This window comes from Protopterus annectens, chromosome 2.part1 (genome assembly GCF_019279795.1).
Source record: "Protopterus annectens isolate FY-2018-M chromosome 2.part1, PAN1.0, whole genome shotgun sequence".
NCBI classification, from domain to species: domain Eukaryota; kingdom Metazoa; phylum Chordata; order Ceratodontiformes; family Protopteridae; genus Protopterus; species Protopterus annectens.
The window spans coordinates 1,074,164,718-1,074,185,448 of NC_056729.1; the positions used below are offsets into that span (position 1 = coordinate 1,074,164,718).

The 20,731-nt window shown below is 39.8% G+C and overlaps 1 protein-coding gene across 1 annotated transcript in view; it reads left to right on the top strand.

Annotated features, from left to right (window-relative positions):
* LOC122794933 (adhesion G protein-coupled receptor F5-like) overlaps window positions 1-20,731 on the top strand; it is a 187,805-nt gene that overhangs the window by 56,253 nt on the left and 110,821 nt on the right. The window contains exon 2 of the mRNA XM_044063528.1: window positions 16,262-17,632. Coding sequence (XP_043919463.1) covers window positions 16,262-17,632 — 1,371 coding nt within the window. The remainder of the gene's footprint in view (window positions 1-16,261; window positions 17,633-20,731) is intronic.

Genomic DNA, 20,731 nt, shown 5'->3' on the forward strand with positions numbered 1-20,731 from the left:
GGGTCAATGTGAAGGGGTGTGGCCAACTAGAAAGGCGAAGGGCTATGCTTAAAACCACAAAAACTGTAACTTTAATTAAATACGCTGCCCTGGTTGCCAAACCATCATTATGAGAGTCCAATCAAGACAAAATGAAGTGTAGAAGAAAAAAAATATTTCAATCCATTGGCTGCATGACAGCTTACTTAATATCTAGATGGAAACAAAAAGGATGTGAGGCATGAAAAAATAAATTACCTTTTAAATACATTACTGGAATGCCAGTCAAAATCAAGTATAAGAAAAACAAGCAGCACTAAACTCAAACCAATTCTCCTTGCACTGCAATTCTAATTATAATTTATATTCAGCTTTATTAAAGTACCAAGTAACATGCTGAAAGTAGCAATCTCTGTGATACCCCCCACTTGTAAAAATGTTTCTTATCCAAAAAAGACCTGCTGCCTGACAACATCTATCTACTTGTTTCATGGGGGAAACATGATCAAAGTAAAAAATGAAAAGCAAACAAGAAACAAGCTCAACATTTATTGCTTAAAGGATTACTGCACAGGATATGGACCACACATGATAGATTGGCATTCTGTTTAGTTTGTAGGTAAAGCCTGTAATGAACGTAACATAATGTAATCCTGTCCTTTATTACATATACTGTCATATGCATTTCAATACCCAAGGCTTATACGTTATCTAGTTATGTAAGTATTCTCTGCATGGCAACAACAGAAAGGCTTTCAATGTTGGCAATACTGCTTATTAAAACTTACTTGCATCTTACAATATAAGACAAGCTTACCTGATGGTCATTAAAGCACTGCTACTTAAACACAGAGCAAAAGGCACTTTCTGAATAATAATAAGCATAAATCAACAGTATAAAAATATGACAGAAACCAGTACATTCTGCAAAATCAATGACAGATGGAAAGCCACTGTAGTACTTGTGTTTACCTTGGATGGGGGGGGGGGGTAGTCTGCACATTTACACTGCAAAACTGCTCCTTGCCTTGCTTGGACACATCCAGAGTCACTACATGGGGGAGTGGGGTGCAACATGTTTGTCACAATTTGAAATGTTTCTGGCTGACCATGATGGCCCTGACACATTTGTCATAACTCTCAATCTCAGAGCAAGAAATCTGGGCAAAGCCATACATAGAAGTGGGACAAAGGCCCAAAAATAAGAACAACTTTTAAATATTGCTCTTATAAACTTGAAAGATAATAGAATAGTAGGTCTTGCATTAGTATGAATTCTCTGAAGGGTATGAAATCTGAAACTGAAATGTCTGCCATTATTTTCTAACTTCAGTCTTTAATGATTTGCCACTAATTTGCCAAAAAAAAAACATAATTTTATGAAAAATGGACCAAAAATGTGATGCAAAAATATAAAATAGCCAAACAATACAGCTGGGAACCTATCAAAGAAGGGACACTTTTTAATATTAGTACTGCTAACTTGAGCAGCTGACAAAATAAAAGAATCTACATGCATTTCTGAAATAAAAGTAATCTATAACTGATTATTACAGTTATTTAGTAATTGTAAACTCTCCATGTTTTCTTCCAAAACTGTCATTTTGCAGAGTGATTATTAGAGGAAGAGCAACATTTTGAGCCAAAATCGGGGACAGTTGAGAGGTTTGGATATGCCTAAGTCTATAAAGCAATTTATTTGCATGTACCTTTCAACCTGTTAATGCAGGAAATCTGGACAAGGCCAAATATATTGGGGGAACATACAAACACTACTAAAAATTGCTCTTGTATAAACTTAAGACAGTTGATAGAATAACAGGTCTTGCTTTAGCATACATTTTTCTGAAGGTTATGATGTCTGAAACTCAATGTCTGTCATTTAGTGACTTCATTCCTAAATGATTTGCCAGAAAACCACACATTTTATGAGGAACAAACCAAAAATAAGAAGCAAATATCTATTCATTCTGCAAAAATATGGACAGCTGAGAGGTATAGTTCAACCGGGGCTGTCTGAGTTTGCTGCCCTTCCTCTCTCAAAATCATGGTCGAATGGAGCCTTCCCCCCTGCAGCCATTCCAATGTCCCATTCCTTGGTTATTTTGCCCCATTTACCATAAACACTGTAATATGCATACTGCTTTACTGCTGTGATGATTTGGATTTCATTTGAAAGTTTTATTTTGCATTTTTACAGCACAAACCCCAATAGATGTCTGCTAAACAAAGCACTGCAGTCTCACAATGAAAACAGACTTAGCATTAAAACTTATCTGCCCTTGAAACACACATGCATTGAAACAGCATTGAAACCCACATTCAAAGAAAATGCATTTTGCCAGTGGCAGATAAAGATGAACTTTGGGCTGTTTTCAAATCATAGGCCCCTTTTGGGCTGTTTTCAAATCAAAGGCCCCTTGAACACTAAACATACAAATGCTCTTTGATACACCTTCCCATTTGTATTCAATTGTATTCCTTGTACAATACAGTACAGTTGTTAGAGGGCATTTTAAATTTATTGTTTTGAACATTTTTCCAGTAAACAATGAAACAAAATGTATGCACCAATGACAAAACTACCCACTTCAGAACATTTCCATCATAAAAGTCTAGTCAACCTTCTACAGTCCACCAGTATCAGTAAATATGCACAATCTCTGTAGTAGTAAAAGTCATCTAAATAATTTCACATTAAAGAAATCTGTAACAATGACGAGGTTGCTGCTAGCAAACAACTTTATATATCATTGTTTATTCATCTACAAATAAAGTGCCTGTTGCCCTTGAGGAATAAATTGCCTATGTTGCATGCATTAAAAAAATGATAAGCTAGTAATATCGCAATATGGAATGTATGGCAAACTGATAACAGGTTCATAGTTACTACTTTAGGTATCTTCACCAAAAAGGACTGCAGCATCCGCCCCCTTTACAACACAATACAGTATCAGCAATGCATCTGTCTACTGTGGGAGTAGAACCCACAGCCTTCTGCATCAAAAGCAAGTATGCTACCTGTTGTGCTATTAACAATGCAAGCAGGCTCAGAATAAGCAGTACTAAAGTTTTGTTCCCCTGCAGCTCTCAGCTCCTTGTAAAATCTACTCAACACGCAGTTGTATCTCTGAACTTTGCAGCACAAGAAATCTGGAAAAAGCTGAAATGTATTGGGGGGGGGGGGCAAAAGCCCAAAAACCAGGGACACATTTTAAACATTGCTTGTGTAATGTTGGAAAGTTGTTAGAATAAAATGCTGTGTTACCACCATACATTTCACTGCCACGTCTTTAACCCAGGGGACCCTGTGCAAAACAGTCAGAGAAACATACCACTATGCCAAATCAGCTGTTTTGTGAAAGAGAGGAAAACAAACTTAAATGGCTACCATTTAGTGAATTCAGTTTTCACCATAGCTGTCAACCTCTTAGCACAAAACATCTGAACAAAGCCAATAATGGGGGAATACAGCCCCCAAACATATTCAGTGAATTCAGTTCTCACCATAGCTCTCAACCTCTTAGCAAAAAACATGTGGACAAAGCCAGTAATGGGGGGAATACAGCCCCCAAACATTCAGTGAATTCAATTCTCACCATAGATAGCTCTCACCCTTAGCACAAAATACCTGAGCAAAGCCAATAATGGGGGAATACAGTCCCAAAAATAGGGAGAAATTTCAAATATCCATGTTATAAACTTAGGCAACTGCTAGAATAAACAGTTTTGTGTTACCATGTACTTTCTGAAGAATATGAAGTCTGAAATTCAAATGCCTGTTGTTAAACATTTAACCAGGAAACTAGTCTGACTTGGAACAAAATACAATTTTCAGCAGAGCAGGGAGAAACTCCAGACACATCTTTGTAAGATGGGAGGACATGCAGACTCCACACAGAAGGCAACCCAGCCAAGAATCAAACCAGAGAACCTTAACCTGTCAGGCAGCAATGCTACCAGTGCACCACTGTACTACAGACTTTGCAAAGAAAAATGAAGAAACAGAAACCACAGATTTTATGAGGAACAGAACAAATATGAGGCAAAAATTTGCAATTTTTTTACAAATGGTGGTGGATAGTGAATTCAGGTCCTTGACACCTGCATCCAAGGTACAGGATTCAAGCCTGAGTATCTTTACCCACCACCATGTGTTCTCTATAGCCACCAGTATATAGCAACTGTGGCATTTTACACACACACACTCCAGTGACCGTTTCCACACCTACATGCTGTTGTAAAAAATGTGTCTAGCCGATGAAGCCTCCTGTCCAGCAGCACAAATCATGAACAAAGCCCACACACCAGTAATATATCCAGCGACTGTCACGAACAAAGCCCATGCAGCCTCCTGTCCAGCAGCACAATCCAAGTCATGAGCAACAGCCGCACAACAGTGAAATCCCCGCTAGAGCTTCACCTCTCAGTCCTCATTGGCTCTGCCTGCAGCTGAAGCAGTCTGGAGCTCCTCTGTTCTGTGCAGTCATCACTGCATAGATTCCTGGGTATCTCTTCTTCTGTATCCAGACTGCTGACAAAGGCAGTCTGAGTGTTCCCAATGTGTCTGCACATGCGTGGAGGAGTCGGGACTTGTGATTTTTTTTTTTTTGTTTTGTTTTTGTTTTCTTGTTTCACAGTTTTTTTATTTTGGTTTTTCTAGGTGGCAGGGCTGCAGTCCTGCAGTCCTATAGCATGAGCCGCCCCTGACTAGCACACAATTGCAAAGTCTAGTTTAGAGTGATGTGAGTTAAGTATCACAACCACAACACTTCAAACTGCAACAGATTCAGTGACAAAGCTGGAAACCAACAAGAGCAATCCAGATTTGTTTTCCACTGAATTTAAGGCAGCTTTTAAAAAATCTGTTTTCCTCCTTACCCACTCTTCATTTTAATTTCATCTCCTACCCTATGTTGCTATAACATCTATTTTACTTATAACTTGCACATACAGAAGAATACACTTTTCTGCATTGATATAAGCATAAGCAATTTAGTTTGGGGACTAGATGCAAAGCAAAAGAATCAAGGCACTTACTCTCAAGAAGACTTATTTAGGAAGTGCTTAACCAGCAGTAAAATTCAATCTCTAGAACTGAACACTGAAGTCCATCTTTTTACTGAAATCCATACATAATATGTGCATATTAATCTAAGTGATGACTCAATATAGAATCTACAGATTTGAACAAAACACACACGCACACACACACACACACACACACACACACACACACACACACACACACACACACACACACACACACACACACACACACACACACACACACCTCTGCTGCAAGGATGTTAATGTTTCCATTAAGAACAGTGCAATATATACTCTGCAGTCCCCAGAACACAGTTGCTAACATAACATTTCCACACTAGAAGAACCCAGTGCAACAGTCCCCAGAACACAGTTGTTAATGTACCAAGTACCCAGAGCAATACATACATCTGCAGGATGTTGTTAATGTTTCCAAAAATAAATATAAATACCTCTGTTTCCCACTTGGCTGGCAGCCATTCTGTGTAGTCCCCAGAATGATAAAATACCTCTGCAATTTCACATTTCTGTTTCCCACTTATGCTTCCTTGGCTGGAGCTGGAGCAGCCGGAAATGAGACTTTGAGCTCAGTTCTGACAGGCTGGTAGGCCATTTCACGAAGCTGATGTCATCATGCATGTGATGATGTCAGCTCAAAAAGAAGAAAAAAAAAATTAAATAAAAAGCAATTCGGAAATTAAGGGGTGCCACTCAAGAATCATGGCACCCCATTATTTGGACCCAAAACTCGGTAAAAAACAAGTAATTTGGTATGGTTGGGAGGTATGATCAGTAGATGGCATAAAGAAACTATATGAGGTTGCAAGGCAAAGACAGAAAAATAAAAAAAAATACTCAAGACACCCTTCATAAGGAATACCAGCAACAACTTGCTCACCAGTCCACAGCACATCAGAGGCAGATGGAGGATTACTTCTAGCAGCTTCTGAATGAAGAAGACCATACAGAAGCTGCACTTCTCCAGACACAGCCTATGATGAGAGAAGATGAGAACCTACCAAAGAAGTAAGAAGTATCCCAGATGGCTGGAGAGTAAGCATACATTCAAACACTTGTAAAATAGAGGCAAAAAGGTACTTAAACTGCCACTTTTTGTTTGCTTCAAACTAGGTATGTACCCAGAAAGGATACAGCTGAAATCAGCTCTATAGATTGTTTTTCCCTACTAGATTCTAATAACTTCTAACGATTTAGTTATTTAGATACTTACCCTGCAATCTTTAGCCAGATAGGTTCTATGAACTCAAGTCTATAGACTGTTTTTTTTGCAGCATTTGCTGCTCAATTTCTCCTGAGTATGATTTTCTACAAGAACTAACTACTTCACATTACCTGTGACCACTCCCACACCCTCTGCTCCAATATTGTCCCAGCAACGTTTTTTTAAACCCCTGGAGACATATTGGCTTACTCACAGTAGCTGCCAATTCCCTTCAGCTCATGGTGTATCTCATCGTAAGTGTTTGATCTTTATTTTTTATATTGCAGCTAAGGTCTCTCTTGCTTTGTTACTGTCAGCATTGCTACTGTTGTAGAACTGGTCTCCTATTTATAGAAGTTGTAGACAAAGTGTTACAATGTATCATTTTCCAGTCTGACTTGGTGCTTAGTGTGCTTTGTGCTGCTAGCACTTACAGATGCTATAATATCAAACTGGATTGCTACTCCTCATCACTTTTATTTAGTACATAATTTTTAGTTAAAATAGATGCTAAGCAGTGTGACTGAGTGCTCTAGGATTCAGTTTGAAGGAACTCATAAGTTAAATACAGAACACCATATTACGGCTAAAAGTCCTGTTTTGCTGCCAAGTCAGAGTAATCCTTAGTTGTTTTAACTGCTGTACCATGAAGAATATTCTAGCAATGTAGATATATAAATGTCTGTGTTGCGATATTTAAGTGCTGTTGTATACAATTGCTGTGATAGTTTACTACTGCTATATCTGTGATAGAACTGTCTCTTTAAATTCATGGGCTACCTGAATTATCTGGTACATAACACTAAGTAAGATGTTTTTTATGTCAAGGGCTTCATATGCGAATGCATAACAGTTGCCTGAGCCTTTTTTACTAAACACTTTGTACCTGTGTAAATAGTATAATGTGCTGCTACTCTTAAACCTAATACCCTTCCTACTTGAGTGATAATTTATTATTTCAGTTACTTTTTACAACACTTCTCTCTTCCCTTTCAGAGGCCTTAACATAATAATTATTTTTGTCTCCATCTTTTCGTTTAGTGACCACTGTCCCTGCGAACGGGTTCTCTCTCAGTCCCCCACTTTCTGAATCCTTGCATCTGCAGTGAAGAAACCAGCCACAAGGACTCAGGGGCTTTAAAAAGAAAATAAGTTACTGTAGGTGTCTAGCTATGTTTCCCTCTTTGCCTGCTACTGTAGAAAGTACCTGGTCTAAAGCAGAAATAACTGGCTCTACCCATGGCTAGGGACAGCAGCTGCTCCCCCACCCCCATCAGCTGTAAATACATTCCCCAGTTAACTTTTTCTTTTTAGTTATCAGTAAACCAAGATAAAGCTCTAGGCAAAAAAAGGTAACCCAGTAGATACACTGGATTTACCCACTTGTAAAATAGAGGCAAAAAGGTACTTAAACTGCCACTTTTTGTCTGCTTCAAACCAGGTATCTATCCAGAAAGGACACAGCTGAAATCAAGTCTATAAATTGTTTTCCCTACTAGATTCTAATAACTCCTAACAATTTGGCTATTTAGACATTTACCCTGCCATCTTTAGCCTGGGGGGGTTCTAGTCCCCTTCATTTGCTACTCTCACTTTGGTCCCCTCTCTGCCCCCTATTCCCACCCACCCCTAGTACCGCTACATTTATTCTTAGCCTTAACCCCACCCCTAATTACCACTAATTAGGCTACACCACTAGTCATCCCCTCCCCCTACAACCAACACAGTCATGCTGCTAATATAATAACAATCCTAACCTGCATAGTTCTAGCTCACATTACATCCTACCAAGGCTCCACAGTCACATGCCTCAACAACTTCCACTGTACTCTCTCAACACTCTCCCTCAAACATTTACACTACAACTACACAACCCCTGCCACCAAAAACATCCTTCCAATACACACACTCCATTACCAAACACCTAACACGCTCAAAAATAAAATATCCCTAAGATACTATAAGCAATTTACTATGTATATAAAACATATCCTAAACACCCTTTATAAATTAGCCCTTGCAGGAGACATCTATCCAAACCCTGGTCCTCCCAAATCCAGCCCAACCACAAACCCTAGTCCAAGCAACCTCCCCACAACTCAACTCCTAGCCAACAAGAAAACAACAGACCTACTTATAACATCCATAAACATCAGAAGTATATGCAATAAGATCCAAGAACTACATTCCAGCATAAGCATATATTCCCCAGATATTCTCTACCTAACTGAAACCTGGCTCAAACCTCACATCAAAAGTGAGGAAATACTTCCACCTGAATATAACATCCTTCACATAGACAGATTGTCCAAAAAAGGAGGTGGTGTAGCATTGAAATTTAAACAACACCTCAATATTCAACTCTTGAACTCATCTGCCCCTCACCACAACAATGAAGAAATCCTTTATGCCAATCTCAAACTAAACCAAACAAAACAATCAATATCATAGGATGCTGTTTCTCACCAGGGCATAATATTACACCCCCTAGAAAATCTCCTGAGCTGAGCTACTCTATCTCTGCCCCAGGAAATCATCATTCACTGTGACTTTAACATCAACTGGCTATCCTGTAATAACAATCTCCCAACCATTCACCTTAATCTCCATGGGTTCACTCAACTTATCCAATCCCCTACCTGAATCAACAAAAACCCTAACAATCATATCTTACTTGACGGGATCCTAGTCAATAAAGCCCCTCATTCTTACCTAGCAGGCTGCTTACCTCCCCCACTTTCCTAATTGTTCTATAAATCCACTCTAAACCCTACCAACCACAACTCTAAGCAATTCTGGTCCACTATTAACACTATCACCCACCCAGGGAAGGTTGATACCCCCCAGTCGTCCATTCCCCCCCTCCTCCAGCAGTATTGCTGAATCCTTCAACAAACACTTCACTGAAACTATAACATCTCTAAACAAACAGCACTTCCCTACAACAGTCCCCCAACTCCTAACCCTAAACCCCCACTCCTCTTTTCTTCTTCACCTCAGTACCTACCTCCAACATAAAAAGACTATTGTCAAAACTTAAACCCACCAAACTCGCAGCTGACAACCTCCCCTCTGAATACTTGAAAATTGCAGCTGATACACTAGCCTACCCAATTTCAATTCTAATCAACCATTCCATAACAGAAGGCTATGTTCCCTCAATATGGAAAATATCCCACATCATTCCCCTCCACAAAGGCACCCCTTCCACCAACCTCTTCCATTACCACCCCATTGCTATCCTCTCCCCTCTCTCCAAGATACTTGAAAAATCTATCAACACCCAGGTCTCCAACTACCTCCTAGCTAATAATCTCCTCCCAAAACCCAACATGGTTTCAGGCCATATCACAGCACTGCCTCCACTCTGCTCTCCTTCACCAACACTATACTTCATCACAAAAACCATAGCCTCTTCTCTACTGCCATATTTCTAGATCTCTCAAAGGCCTTTGACATGGTATCTCATGAGCTACTACTCTCTACTCTCCCCAACCTCTCCTTCTCACAATCAGCCTGCAACTGGTTCCACAGCTATCTACACGGATGCCAGCAATCAGTAATCTGGGACGACAGCCTATCTCCTCACCTCCCAGTTACTCTTGGAGTTCCCCAAGGGTCTATCCTTGGCCCTCTGCTATTCTTACTTTTCACTAACAACTTACATACTGCCACCACACATGCATCTCTTATACAGTATGCAGCTGACTCTACTCTCATCTGCTCTGCCCCCACTATACCAGAACTACAACAAATCACACAGGAATCATTCTCTTCTGTAGAAAGTGGGTTATCCAATGCTCAGCTCCTACTCAACCCAAGTAAGTTCCAACCTTCCAATGCCACTCCAAACATCCCCACTTCAACATTCTCACCAAAGACAATACTATCATCTCTCTATCGGAACACACAAAATTACTCAGTGTGGAAATAGACAACAAACATAGATTTGACACCCACATATCTCTCACAATAAAAAAATTTCTCAACAAACTTGGTGCATTATATCGAAGTCGCCAGTTCCTAACTAAGGCGGCTAGAATCTTCATAGCCAATTCCCAGCCAACCTCCACCCTACCCTATGTGTCCCCCAAGGTCACTCATAGCAGTGTGGGAGAGACAAGTATCCCAGATGGCTAGAGAATAAGCATGCATTCAAAGCTGTGGGCAATACAGAGGTAGCAAACTCCTGTCACATTACATGAAAGTTCTGGAGAGGGTGATTGATAAATGAATATGCAGAGTAGTAGCAAATAAGATGGGAGATGTGCAGTTTAGATTCAGATCAGGATGCAGCACAAGTGACCTGATGTTCGCAGTGAGACAGATAGTTTAGAATAAGCTAGAGATGAGGAAACAGACAAACTGGACATTCCTAGACTTGGAGAAAACATATGACAAGGTCACAAGAAAGCTGACTTGAGCAGTCCTGTGGTGGTTCAAAGTACCAGAAGCCTTGGTAGAATTACTGCATGCTATGTTAGAAAGACCCACTGAATCAGGTGTGGAGTGTTTGGTATCACTGAGGGGTTCCCAGTCGAAGTGGGTGTGCATCATAGTTCAGCTCTGAGCCTACTGCTGTTCATTATACTGATGGACTACACAAGCAAACAGGTTGGAGGGGACAGATCAACATAGTTGCTGTAGGCAGATGATGTGGCATTACAGGCAGACTATGAACAAGAACTTCAGCAAAGGACAGGTGAATGGAATGCAAACTGAAGGCACATGGGATGAAACGGTGTACAGATAAAAACAGTTATAATGGCAACAAATGGGGGAAATCAGATGAAGTTGAGAATGGAGATGGAAGGGAAATAGTGGAACAGATTAACAACTTTAAGTATCTGGGAGGGGTGCATGAGGAGGTCAAAGCTAGAATCAGAGGGACTGAAGCCAACTAGAGTATCAGCTGTAGTATATAACAGAAGAATGTCAAAAAAGCAAAAAGCAAAAAGTAAGATATACAAAACAGTGGTGTAGCCAGTACTGCTGTATGGTTCAGAAACCTGGGCATTAAAGGCAGAGAAGTTGAGGAAGCTAAAAGTGATGGAAATGAAGTGCCTGAGATTGGAGGTAGGATGCACACTGTGGGAGAGCAGAAGAAGTGAGGACATAAGAGCAGAAGCCAAAGTAGGTCCAAGTGCAGAAAAGGTCAAAGAGAACAAATTATGGTGGTTCAGGCACATTTGCAGAAAAGCAGAAGACAATCTGGTGAAGAAGATTTTGGGCAAACAGGAAGAAGGCAAGAGGAAACAAGGGCATCCATCAAAAAGTTGGATGGATTGTGTGAGAGAAGACCGGCAACAGTCAGGTATGAGTGTCAAAGAAGGCAGAAAAGGACATTGAATAGAGAGACAGATGGCAACCGCTGACATGATACCCCAACCCCATATAGAAAATGGGCAAAAGGGGTTTGATGATGATGAGGATGATGATGATTACCAATTGGAAATGGTAATGCATTTGCCACATGGTATATCTGATGGGTGATGCACATTGATTAACAATATTGTTCTGTGCAGTTACACTGACATATTTGTTATGGGCAACATGTGGCAAGCAATAGAATCAATTATGTACTGTGGCATACATTCATACAGTATAAGTTGGTCAGTGCTGGAAACAGCATTATTTTTTGATGTCATGTATGCTACACCACAGAGTAGAAGATCAGTGAAATTTCAGAAGTTAACGAGAAGATATGTTATCACAGTGTAGGAGGAAATGAGCTGAGGTGTAAGGCCCCTACACTGTTGCTTCTCCCATCTCAATGACCTTGTTACACCCAACACCAAAATTCTTGGCTAAAAAGGGTTTTGAGGGTAGAACTGGCTGACCAGTTTCTTGGAGGAGCTAAATTGCAAGAAAAACAAGGTATTCTCACCTCAAAGGAAACTACAGTGTATGGGCTCACAGTTTTCCACCTGCACAGACCTTCTATTCTGTAGATGCTGTGCCTTCACTGTGGGCCAGCCATACCCATGCTGCTGCACACTGGGCACCCTCCCATGCTGCCCATCTTCATTAGTATCATGGGGTCATTGGGCTTCAGGTGGCGAAGCCTCCCCTGCAACTGGCAATGGCCAAATCAGTGAGTACTAAGCAGTGATGTCTCCTGACTATGCAGGCTAGTTGTTTATTTCTGTGTATAGTTTTACATAATTCCTAATGTTCAAGTTGTATTATGTGTATAGCCTGAATGCTTCACAAAATATATATATATTTTTTTCTAAGAAAAAAACATCTGTTCACATCTCTTTGTCACTCATTGAAGTTTCTTTTATCTGTTTTGCTTTAAAGTTAAGAAACATGGGATTCATGGCTTTGTGCTGCTGCTACTAGTGTCGTTTGTATGTCTGTGTACACATACACACACGCATATATGTGCATGTGTGTGTGTGCGCGTGTGTGTGTGTGTGTGTGTGTGTGTGTGTGTGTGTGTGTGTGTGTGTGTGTGTGTGTGTGCAGAGCTGTAGCTAGCTTATGTAAAGCCAGATGCAGTTCCCTGATCTAGCTCCCCTCAAGTCTACGTTGAGAAGGAAAAAAAATGCAGCAGTCACATTATCATCCACAAAGTACTCCAGTGTTTAGCCCTGATAGCAAATACTTTATTGTTTTCATTTTTGAATGTTGGTACTACAATGCCACACTATCAGCAACTGCTAATCACACCGCCTAACAACTTGTGCCAGGGCAGCTCCCCTCTTCTCCAACTCTAGGTATGTTTCTGTATGTTTCTGTATGTGTGCATGTATGGGTGCACATATGCACACGTTGCAGGTTAGCTTGATTTATGAACATGTATGAATTTCCACTCAGTTGGTCACAAGTGTTTGTAAATTCTATACATTATTTAACATGTACTGCTAGGGCTCAATTCCACCTTCCTACACAATTAATTAGCATTTTGTTAATCACTCCTTGGCATTTTTTTTTAATCTCTGTGTCTCACTGTTTCTCATTTTACCCTTTCCAGTGGTGTTCATTGGCCTGCTTCTGTGGTTTTGCACTTATCTTTTATCACTTCTGTGAAAATTCAAAGGATTTTGCTGACATATTTAAATATTTTCACACTGTTTTAGTCCTGTACTTTATCATCTTTACCTCACCTTTGTTCTTTTCACTGATTGTTACTGTTAGGTGGTTAATTATTTAATTCCCTGAGTGTTCTCAGTGTTCAGAAGTAAACATATTCCTAGGATATTGAATACTCTCACCAGAATGTGTTTTGTTTTCAGCAGTGCAGGTTGCACAGTGGAGATGAAATCATCATCATGAACCCCTTTTTCCCCAGTTTTCCTACTTGGGATTAGAGCTTCAGAACATCTATCCCCACCTATCTCAGTTCAGTGCCACTCTCTTACCTTCTTTGACAGTCATGCTTTACAATTCCAGGTCTTCTGTCACACAGTCTATCCATCTCTTTGGGGGATGTCCTAGTTTTCTTTTGCCTTCTTCCTGCCTCTCCCAAATTGTTTTCACCAGATCAGCTCCTGCTTTCCTCCACATGTGCCCACACCAATATAAAATGTTCTCTTTGACCTTCTCTGCAATTGGAGCTACTTTGACATCTGCACTGATTTCATTATTTCTTCAAATATCCCACAGTGTGCATCTTGCCATCCAGCTCTAAACAAAATATATACAGATGTGAAATGTTTGCTAACAAATTTTAATGTGTTGCATTTAGGCTTTTTTTTTCACTGCTTAGCATTTGCTAAATTGTCTAGTATTTGCCTTGGTAGCAACATACTGTGAAGCATTCGCTGGGTGATTTTGTTATAAATTGATATGACTAAATGACTGCTGCAAATGGAAAATTTTACAAAGTTAATTGGAAAGAGTACTTTCAAAAAAAGGTCACAACAGTGACTTTTCTTAATTCAGTTACTTAACAAAGAGTATATTCTTCACCTGAAGTATTTCATTCTTCTTCTTTCAGCTTTTCCCAGTTAGGGGTCGCCACAGCAGAACATCTGTCCACTCATGATTAGCAGTGGAGTTTTATGGTGTCAGTCTGCCAGCCCAGTGCCCAACCTTCCACAGAAGGCACACACGCACACCTGGGGCCAATTTAGAGTGTCCAATCCACCTGCTGCATGTCTTTGGGATGAAACCGGACCACTCAGAGGAAACGCATGCGACCACAGAGAGGACATGCAGACTCTGCACAGAAGGCACCCCAGCTGAGAATTGAACTAGAGAACCTCTTGCTGTGAGGTAGCAATGTTAACTGCTGCACCGCCATGGCTGTCCACCTGAAGTATTTCATTAATTTTCTTTAAATGGTTTTTCTGTTAACTGCCATAAATAACATAGCACTTTTAAAAATTAAATTAAAACGTGACTGACATCTGCAATTTTCTGATATAAAAATGTCAAGTTAACATGTTAGGATATAAAGTTTGTCCATGTGATTTAAACAATGTTTTTTGTTATCTGGTACTGACTTTGGTAGTGTTCATCAGAAGGTAACATTAATTTAAAATGGTAAAACCTGGATTTACGATTATATAACATAGTTTAAAATATTAGGTGAAGGTCTACTCATGTTACAATATAAGATAATGGCTGGGATTCATAAAGAAGTGCTGCAAGCCTGCCCCATACTGATTTACATGGGGGTCATTTCACAAAATGCCCCATGGCTAATTAAAAATATATCAGGTAGGGGAGGATCTAATTACTGGGTAAAGGACCTCTAGGAGAAAACTGACCTGCAGTGGTAAGCAGTGTTCATAGCAGTACTATGCTGTAATTTTGTAGGCGCAGTGCTGCAGCATTAAATACTATATATGTAAAGGACATCAGAGCTAAGGTAAGATAGCACACCCATGTCAATGCATACCTGTCTGTATACTGTGCAGTGATGTATCGGCTGCAGTTAGCCCACAGGCCACCACAAGAAGGGCAAAACAGCTGAGCACAGTGGCCAATAGATAGATTAATCTGGATGTGCACAGCAAACTGCCAGCAGTGTTCATGATATAGATGGGAAGGGGTAGACAGGAGAGCAGGAAAGGGGAACAGTAAGCAGAGGGAAAAATAAAAGGATAAGTCAGACAAGGGTGGTATCCACACAAAAAGTGGGAAAGACAGTGGATGGACAAATAACAACTGTGGGTGGAGTGTTGGTGATGGGGAGAGTTGGATAGCAAACAAGAAAAGGGACTTGAAACCTACAGGATAAAAGCACACTAGTCAGGGGATAGAGTGAGCTCCAGCAATGTCTGTAGCCTGACCAGCCTAGATGGCAAGATACTTAGGTTTACTTTACCTGGTCTGGACATTATTATTAGTTGTGAGTAGTTGCTCCTCTGAAGGCTTAGTTGATGTCCAGAGGAATGGTCAAAGCTCAGATACCCTGATAATCTGATTCCACTTGTGGATAACAAAGTCTGTACAGGTTTTGTGCAGCACCCCTGTCAATTCAGAAATGATACATAATCTATTGTTTAGTAAGGTAGTGGTATGTCAACTGGTATATGTGCATCCTCTTTTGGTTGGGGTGGATGCTACATGCTACATTGTAAATGCTGTCTCTGACACATGGTGCTGTGCTACTACCACTTCTGCTTCAGTTCATAGTATGGCAACTGCCATTTAGATCATGAATCTCAGAATTAAAAAAGGGTAAGCACTGCAGCGCAGAACTTCTTTTTACATATTTCTGAATCAGTCCACAACTGGAGTTCCTTTGTTTGCATCCTATCTGTGGTTCATTTACATGCATTCTTCATTTATATGATTTTGCAATCATTAGCATATGTAGCATACTACGTTAGTTCAAGCACTGCAGCAGCACAATCTGTATCTTAGAATCACCAACACTTTGGGCATTACTACTACTCATACTAATTTCCACAGCACCGTGCAATACCAATCTAATACTTTGAAAAATGAAAGTAGACATTCGTTACTAAAGTCATATTAGTAATGGAAAAAGTCATATTAGTAATGGAAACTCAGAAATGTAAAATAAACCACATTTTTTTCTATTTTTGACAGAATTTCATTTCCATTGTGAATTCAGTAATTGATGTTACTTCTCTGAGAGTTTGGACAACCCTAAATAAGAAAGGAGACACTTCTTCACAGCTGCTATTTACAATGGAGACTTTCAGTAGTAGATTTTCTCCTGAAACCTCAGATTTTGGTGTATCCTTGGATAACATTGACTTCCGAGCCACTAGAGTGGATTTTTTACCCCCACATACAGATTATGCCCTGGATTTTGACTATGCTGATTGCAACATATCTGCCAAAGTAAGCATTCCTAAAGACGCAATGAGAAAACTAAGTAACCAAACAAACTTAGTTACCTTTGCAAGTACAACACTTGGCAGCATCTTACCAACATCATATAAGGGAGACTCTGACAATTCTGTGAAATATGTGGCAAGTGATCTTGTCATTGCAACAACAGCTTCACCTAGTGATGTAAACAACCTACAGCTCTCATTTCAAGGGCCAAATTATTCTGTTCAGACACCTTTATGTGTATTCTGGGATTTTGCACTTAACGGAAATCATGGCGCATGGAATGATTATGGATGCTATCCTCAAATACTAGGAAGTGATGTAGTGTGTACATGTGAACATCTAACATCATTTTCAATCCTGATGTCAATAAAGAATGTGGACTCCAGGTCTTTAGATTATCTGACTTTTGTTGGCCTTGGTGTCTCAATGGCAAGTATAGTCCTGTGCCTTTCTACAGAAAAAATTGTTTGGAAGTGGGTGACCAAGAATAAAACGTCCTTTATGCGACATCTTTCAATTGTGAACCTAGCAATTACTCTCCTAATTGCTGATATGTTCTTCATTGCATCATCAGTTACTAAGCCTCAGACCAAGACGTGCACAGCTGTAGTTTTTATAATTCATTTTTTTTATCTTGCCATGTTTTTTTGGATGCTTGTCTTAGGTCTTATCATTTTCTATCGCCTTGTATTTATATATCATGATATGAAATTGCACATTATGAAGAAAATAGTATTCACTATTGGCTATGGCTTTCCAACAGCAATTGCTGTTTTTACCATAGTTTCCACTTACCCTAAGAATACTTACACACGGAAAAGTTCCTGCTGGCTGAACTGGGATGAAAGTAAAGCTCTCCTTGCTTTTATTGCACCTGTCTTGCTTATTGTCACATTTAATCTCATCATTGTACTGGTTGTACTCAGCAAATTGCTGAGGCCTTCTGTGGGAGATAAGCCCCAGCACACGGAAAGGAATACCCTGGTCCAGGTTGCTAAAAGTATTGCTATTCTTACTCCATTCTTAGGCCTGACATGGGGATTTGGAATAGCAATGGTGGTGGGAAACAACAGTTATGGAGTCAACATGATATTTACTCTACTTAATGCATTCCAGGTAAGCTTGAGTTACTTTGTTATGTAAGTAAAATGCTCCTGCAGAAAATGTGTAGAATGCTGAACAGTATGCACATTATTCACTTTTAGACACACACACACACACACACACACACACACACACACACACACACACACACACACTTATACATGAATACTTATATGGTTGTGCTAATGGGATGTTAGTGTGATAGCTAAGGTGCTTACGTCACAGACACAGGGTACAGAGTTTGAGTCTTATGTTTGGAAGGGAAATTGGCTAGGTTTGAAATAGGCCATAGGAGCAGCTAGCATAGCCTGCTAATTGCTTTATTTTGCAATAAAACGGAGCACATACATTTCCCCTAAGTGATATAACACTTAAGTTAGAAAATAAATGTACAGGAGGTATATGGAGGAATGCTGTTCCACACATCAGGCACACAGGATGGCTTAAGCACTGCATGTTTTTCTAATATGAGTTTCTGTTATCCTTGTTTATCTAATGAGTCATGTCTTTGGAGGTTTAGGATCATAAATTACTCTTCAGTAGATTGTGCCATTGAAAGTCAAAGTAAACCTGTATGTGTCTGTGTGCTTGTGTGTGTGTGTGTGTGTGTGTGTGTGTGTGTGTGTGTGTGTGTGTGTGTGTGTGTGTGTGTGTGTGTGTGTGTGTGTGTGTGTGTGAGTGTGTGTGCGCGCGCGTGCGTGTGTGCGTGTGTGTGTGTGTGTGTGTGTGTGTGTGTGTGTGTGTGTGTGTGTGTGTGTGTGTGTGTGAATCAGAGAGATGAGATATGCAACAGATAACTGAAATAACTCAGTTTTCATATAAATCACTTCTTTGGATGTGTTCAAAGACTACTCAGTGAGTTTCAGACTGCCCAAATGCAACTGTTCAATGTAATATTTATTCATAGGTCTTATACTAGATATCTAGACAATGCTGGGTTGTTCTTTTTGTAAGACCTTGCTGCACTTTAATCTGGAGTTTCATAGTTTGCACTGTTGTGTGACTTTGGAGTTAGTAAAGGGGTGTGGGGGTAAGCAGGTGGTCAAGGCAATAGACCCTCCTGCAAAAACTTTTTTTTTGAACTTTGCAGATATTACAATAGTATGTTATTAAGCAATTTTTATGAGCTCGTGTAATGATTTTCATAGGAGAAACTCACAGGTAACCATAATTTTGATCATGTGAGTGAGTTAAGGGAGGAACAGGCAAATATACCAGAAACATGAGTTATTTAACAATCATGCAGAAAAATGTAACACTTTACTATCGTGTTTGTGAACAAATGCAACTGCAGTTCATGTGATTTGTTTTGATTTGCTGTTTAAAAGTTGAAAGTTTGGTGTAAATCAAATATTGCTCATTTTGTATGTTATATGATGAATATTTTTTTTATCTGTTTTTTACTTAATTTTCATATAAGATGATTCAAAAACAGACAGTTTCAGAAAAAAATAAGAACAACAGAAGTGCTGAAACAGGTATTACAGTTTGGAACCATACCCTGCAAACCTGCTATATAGTCTAAGAACAGAAAATAGTCTTTTAAAGAAAATAGTGACAGAAAATCACTGCCACCACTGATCAAATGTGAATTCAGCTGGCAATTTCTGATTCTCTGTGAATTAATTATTCTTTTCTGATGCCATGGAGATGAAAAAGAAGTCACTGGGGAACCACGAGGCTGCCAGCCGCACCTTTTTCCATCCATCCCAGCCATCTCTACTAGGCATCTACAGAGCTACTCAAAGTCAGGTCACCTGAGTAATCGTTAATGCTTTATTTCTCTGTACCACAGAGCTGTCTCTTTAACAGTGTGTTTATCAAAACTGGGGGGATAAAGAAAAGATATGGATTTAGTCTAAAGCTTGTTTCATGATCCTGTTGCTGAATAAAGTAGAAATTATCCCTTTAAGCAAGAACCTTACTAGAAGTGCAGAGAAAATACAAACAGTCAAAAGACAGGATGGATACACAGAAAATAAAATGGAAACAGGATGATACGGGGGAAGGGGGTCAAGTGGACCCTCAAGTCTCAGCCCCATCACGGAGCAACTCCTCTCCACAGTTCGGCACTGCATCCCCCATCACTCTCCTTCATTGCTCAGATATATGTGGCTGGCTAACTTACTTCTACCAGAACTGGCCAAGAGTAAATTCAGACAAGTGGGTTTTACAAATTATCTTCAAGGTGCATTTTATATCTAAACCAAACCAAAGCAAAGAAGACAGATATGTAACAAAAGACCAAGAACACCTAGCTTTCTTAAGCAAAAATGCTATGCTACTGTAAGGAATTCTAGAACCCATTCCCTCCAGCTGGACAATGAAGGTCTCTAATCCAGATGGTTCCTTAATTCAAGAAAATATTTATCATACAGACTCATTCTGGACTGCACATGGCTAAAGTTCCAGAATTCAGGATGTTGACTGTACAGGTCCTATTGCTCATTTTGGGTTTTCAGGCCTTACTGTTAGCATTAGATGTCAAGAGTGCTTGCATATGTAATAGTTACAATTTTTATGGTGCAGTAAACATTACTCACTTACCTTCTTGCCCTTTGGCTTGATTACTGTACTTGAGAGTTTATAAACAATGTCTTATCACCAGTCATAGCTCACTGTAGAAACAGGGGCATTTATATGTACCCCATCCTAGATGACTGCATGGTTTAGGCATAATCTCAGGAGGAAAAGAAGAAGGTGCTGAGGTGAACTCTACATCTTCAGAAGGTCATGTTTCTCCCTGAACAAAGAAAATGTCAAACCTATGCCAAGCCATAATGGTGATCTTCCTGGCCACACCACTGGACACCAGTTCAGCAATGGATATCCTACTACAGCAAATGGTAGACTCTCTTTTTCACCTTTTCTGAGATGTGCTAGGAAAAGCACCACTAACATCCCAGGAATACCAAAGCATTCTAGGCTGTGTGGCACTTGCCATACTCATTGTGACTCTAGAAAGACTGCACATGAAATATTTTAATGGTGCCTAAATAATGCTTGAGGCAAATACTGTCACTCCATGGAGAATACCAGCCCAATACTACACTGGGTGAGGAGAGAACTAGAATGATGGTTGCAATAAGAAAGTAGAATTGAGCTAAGCCC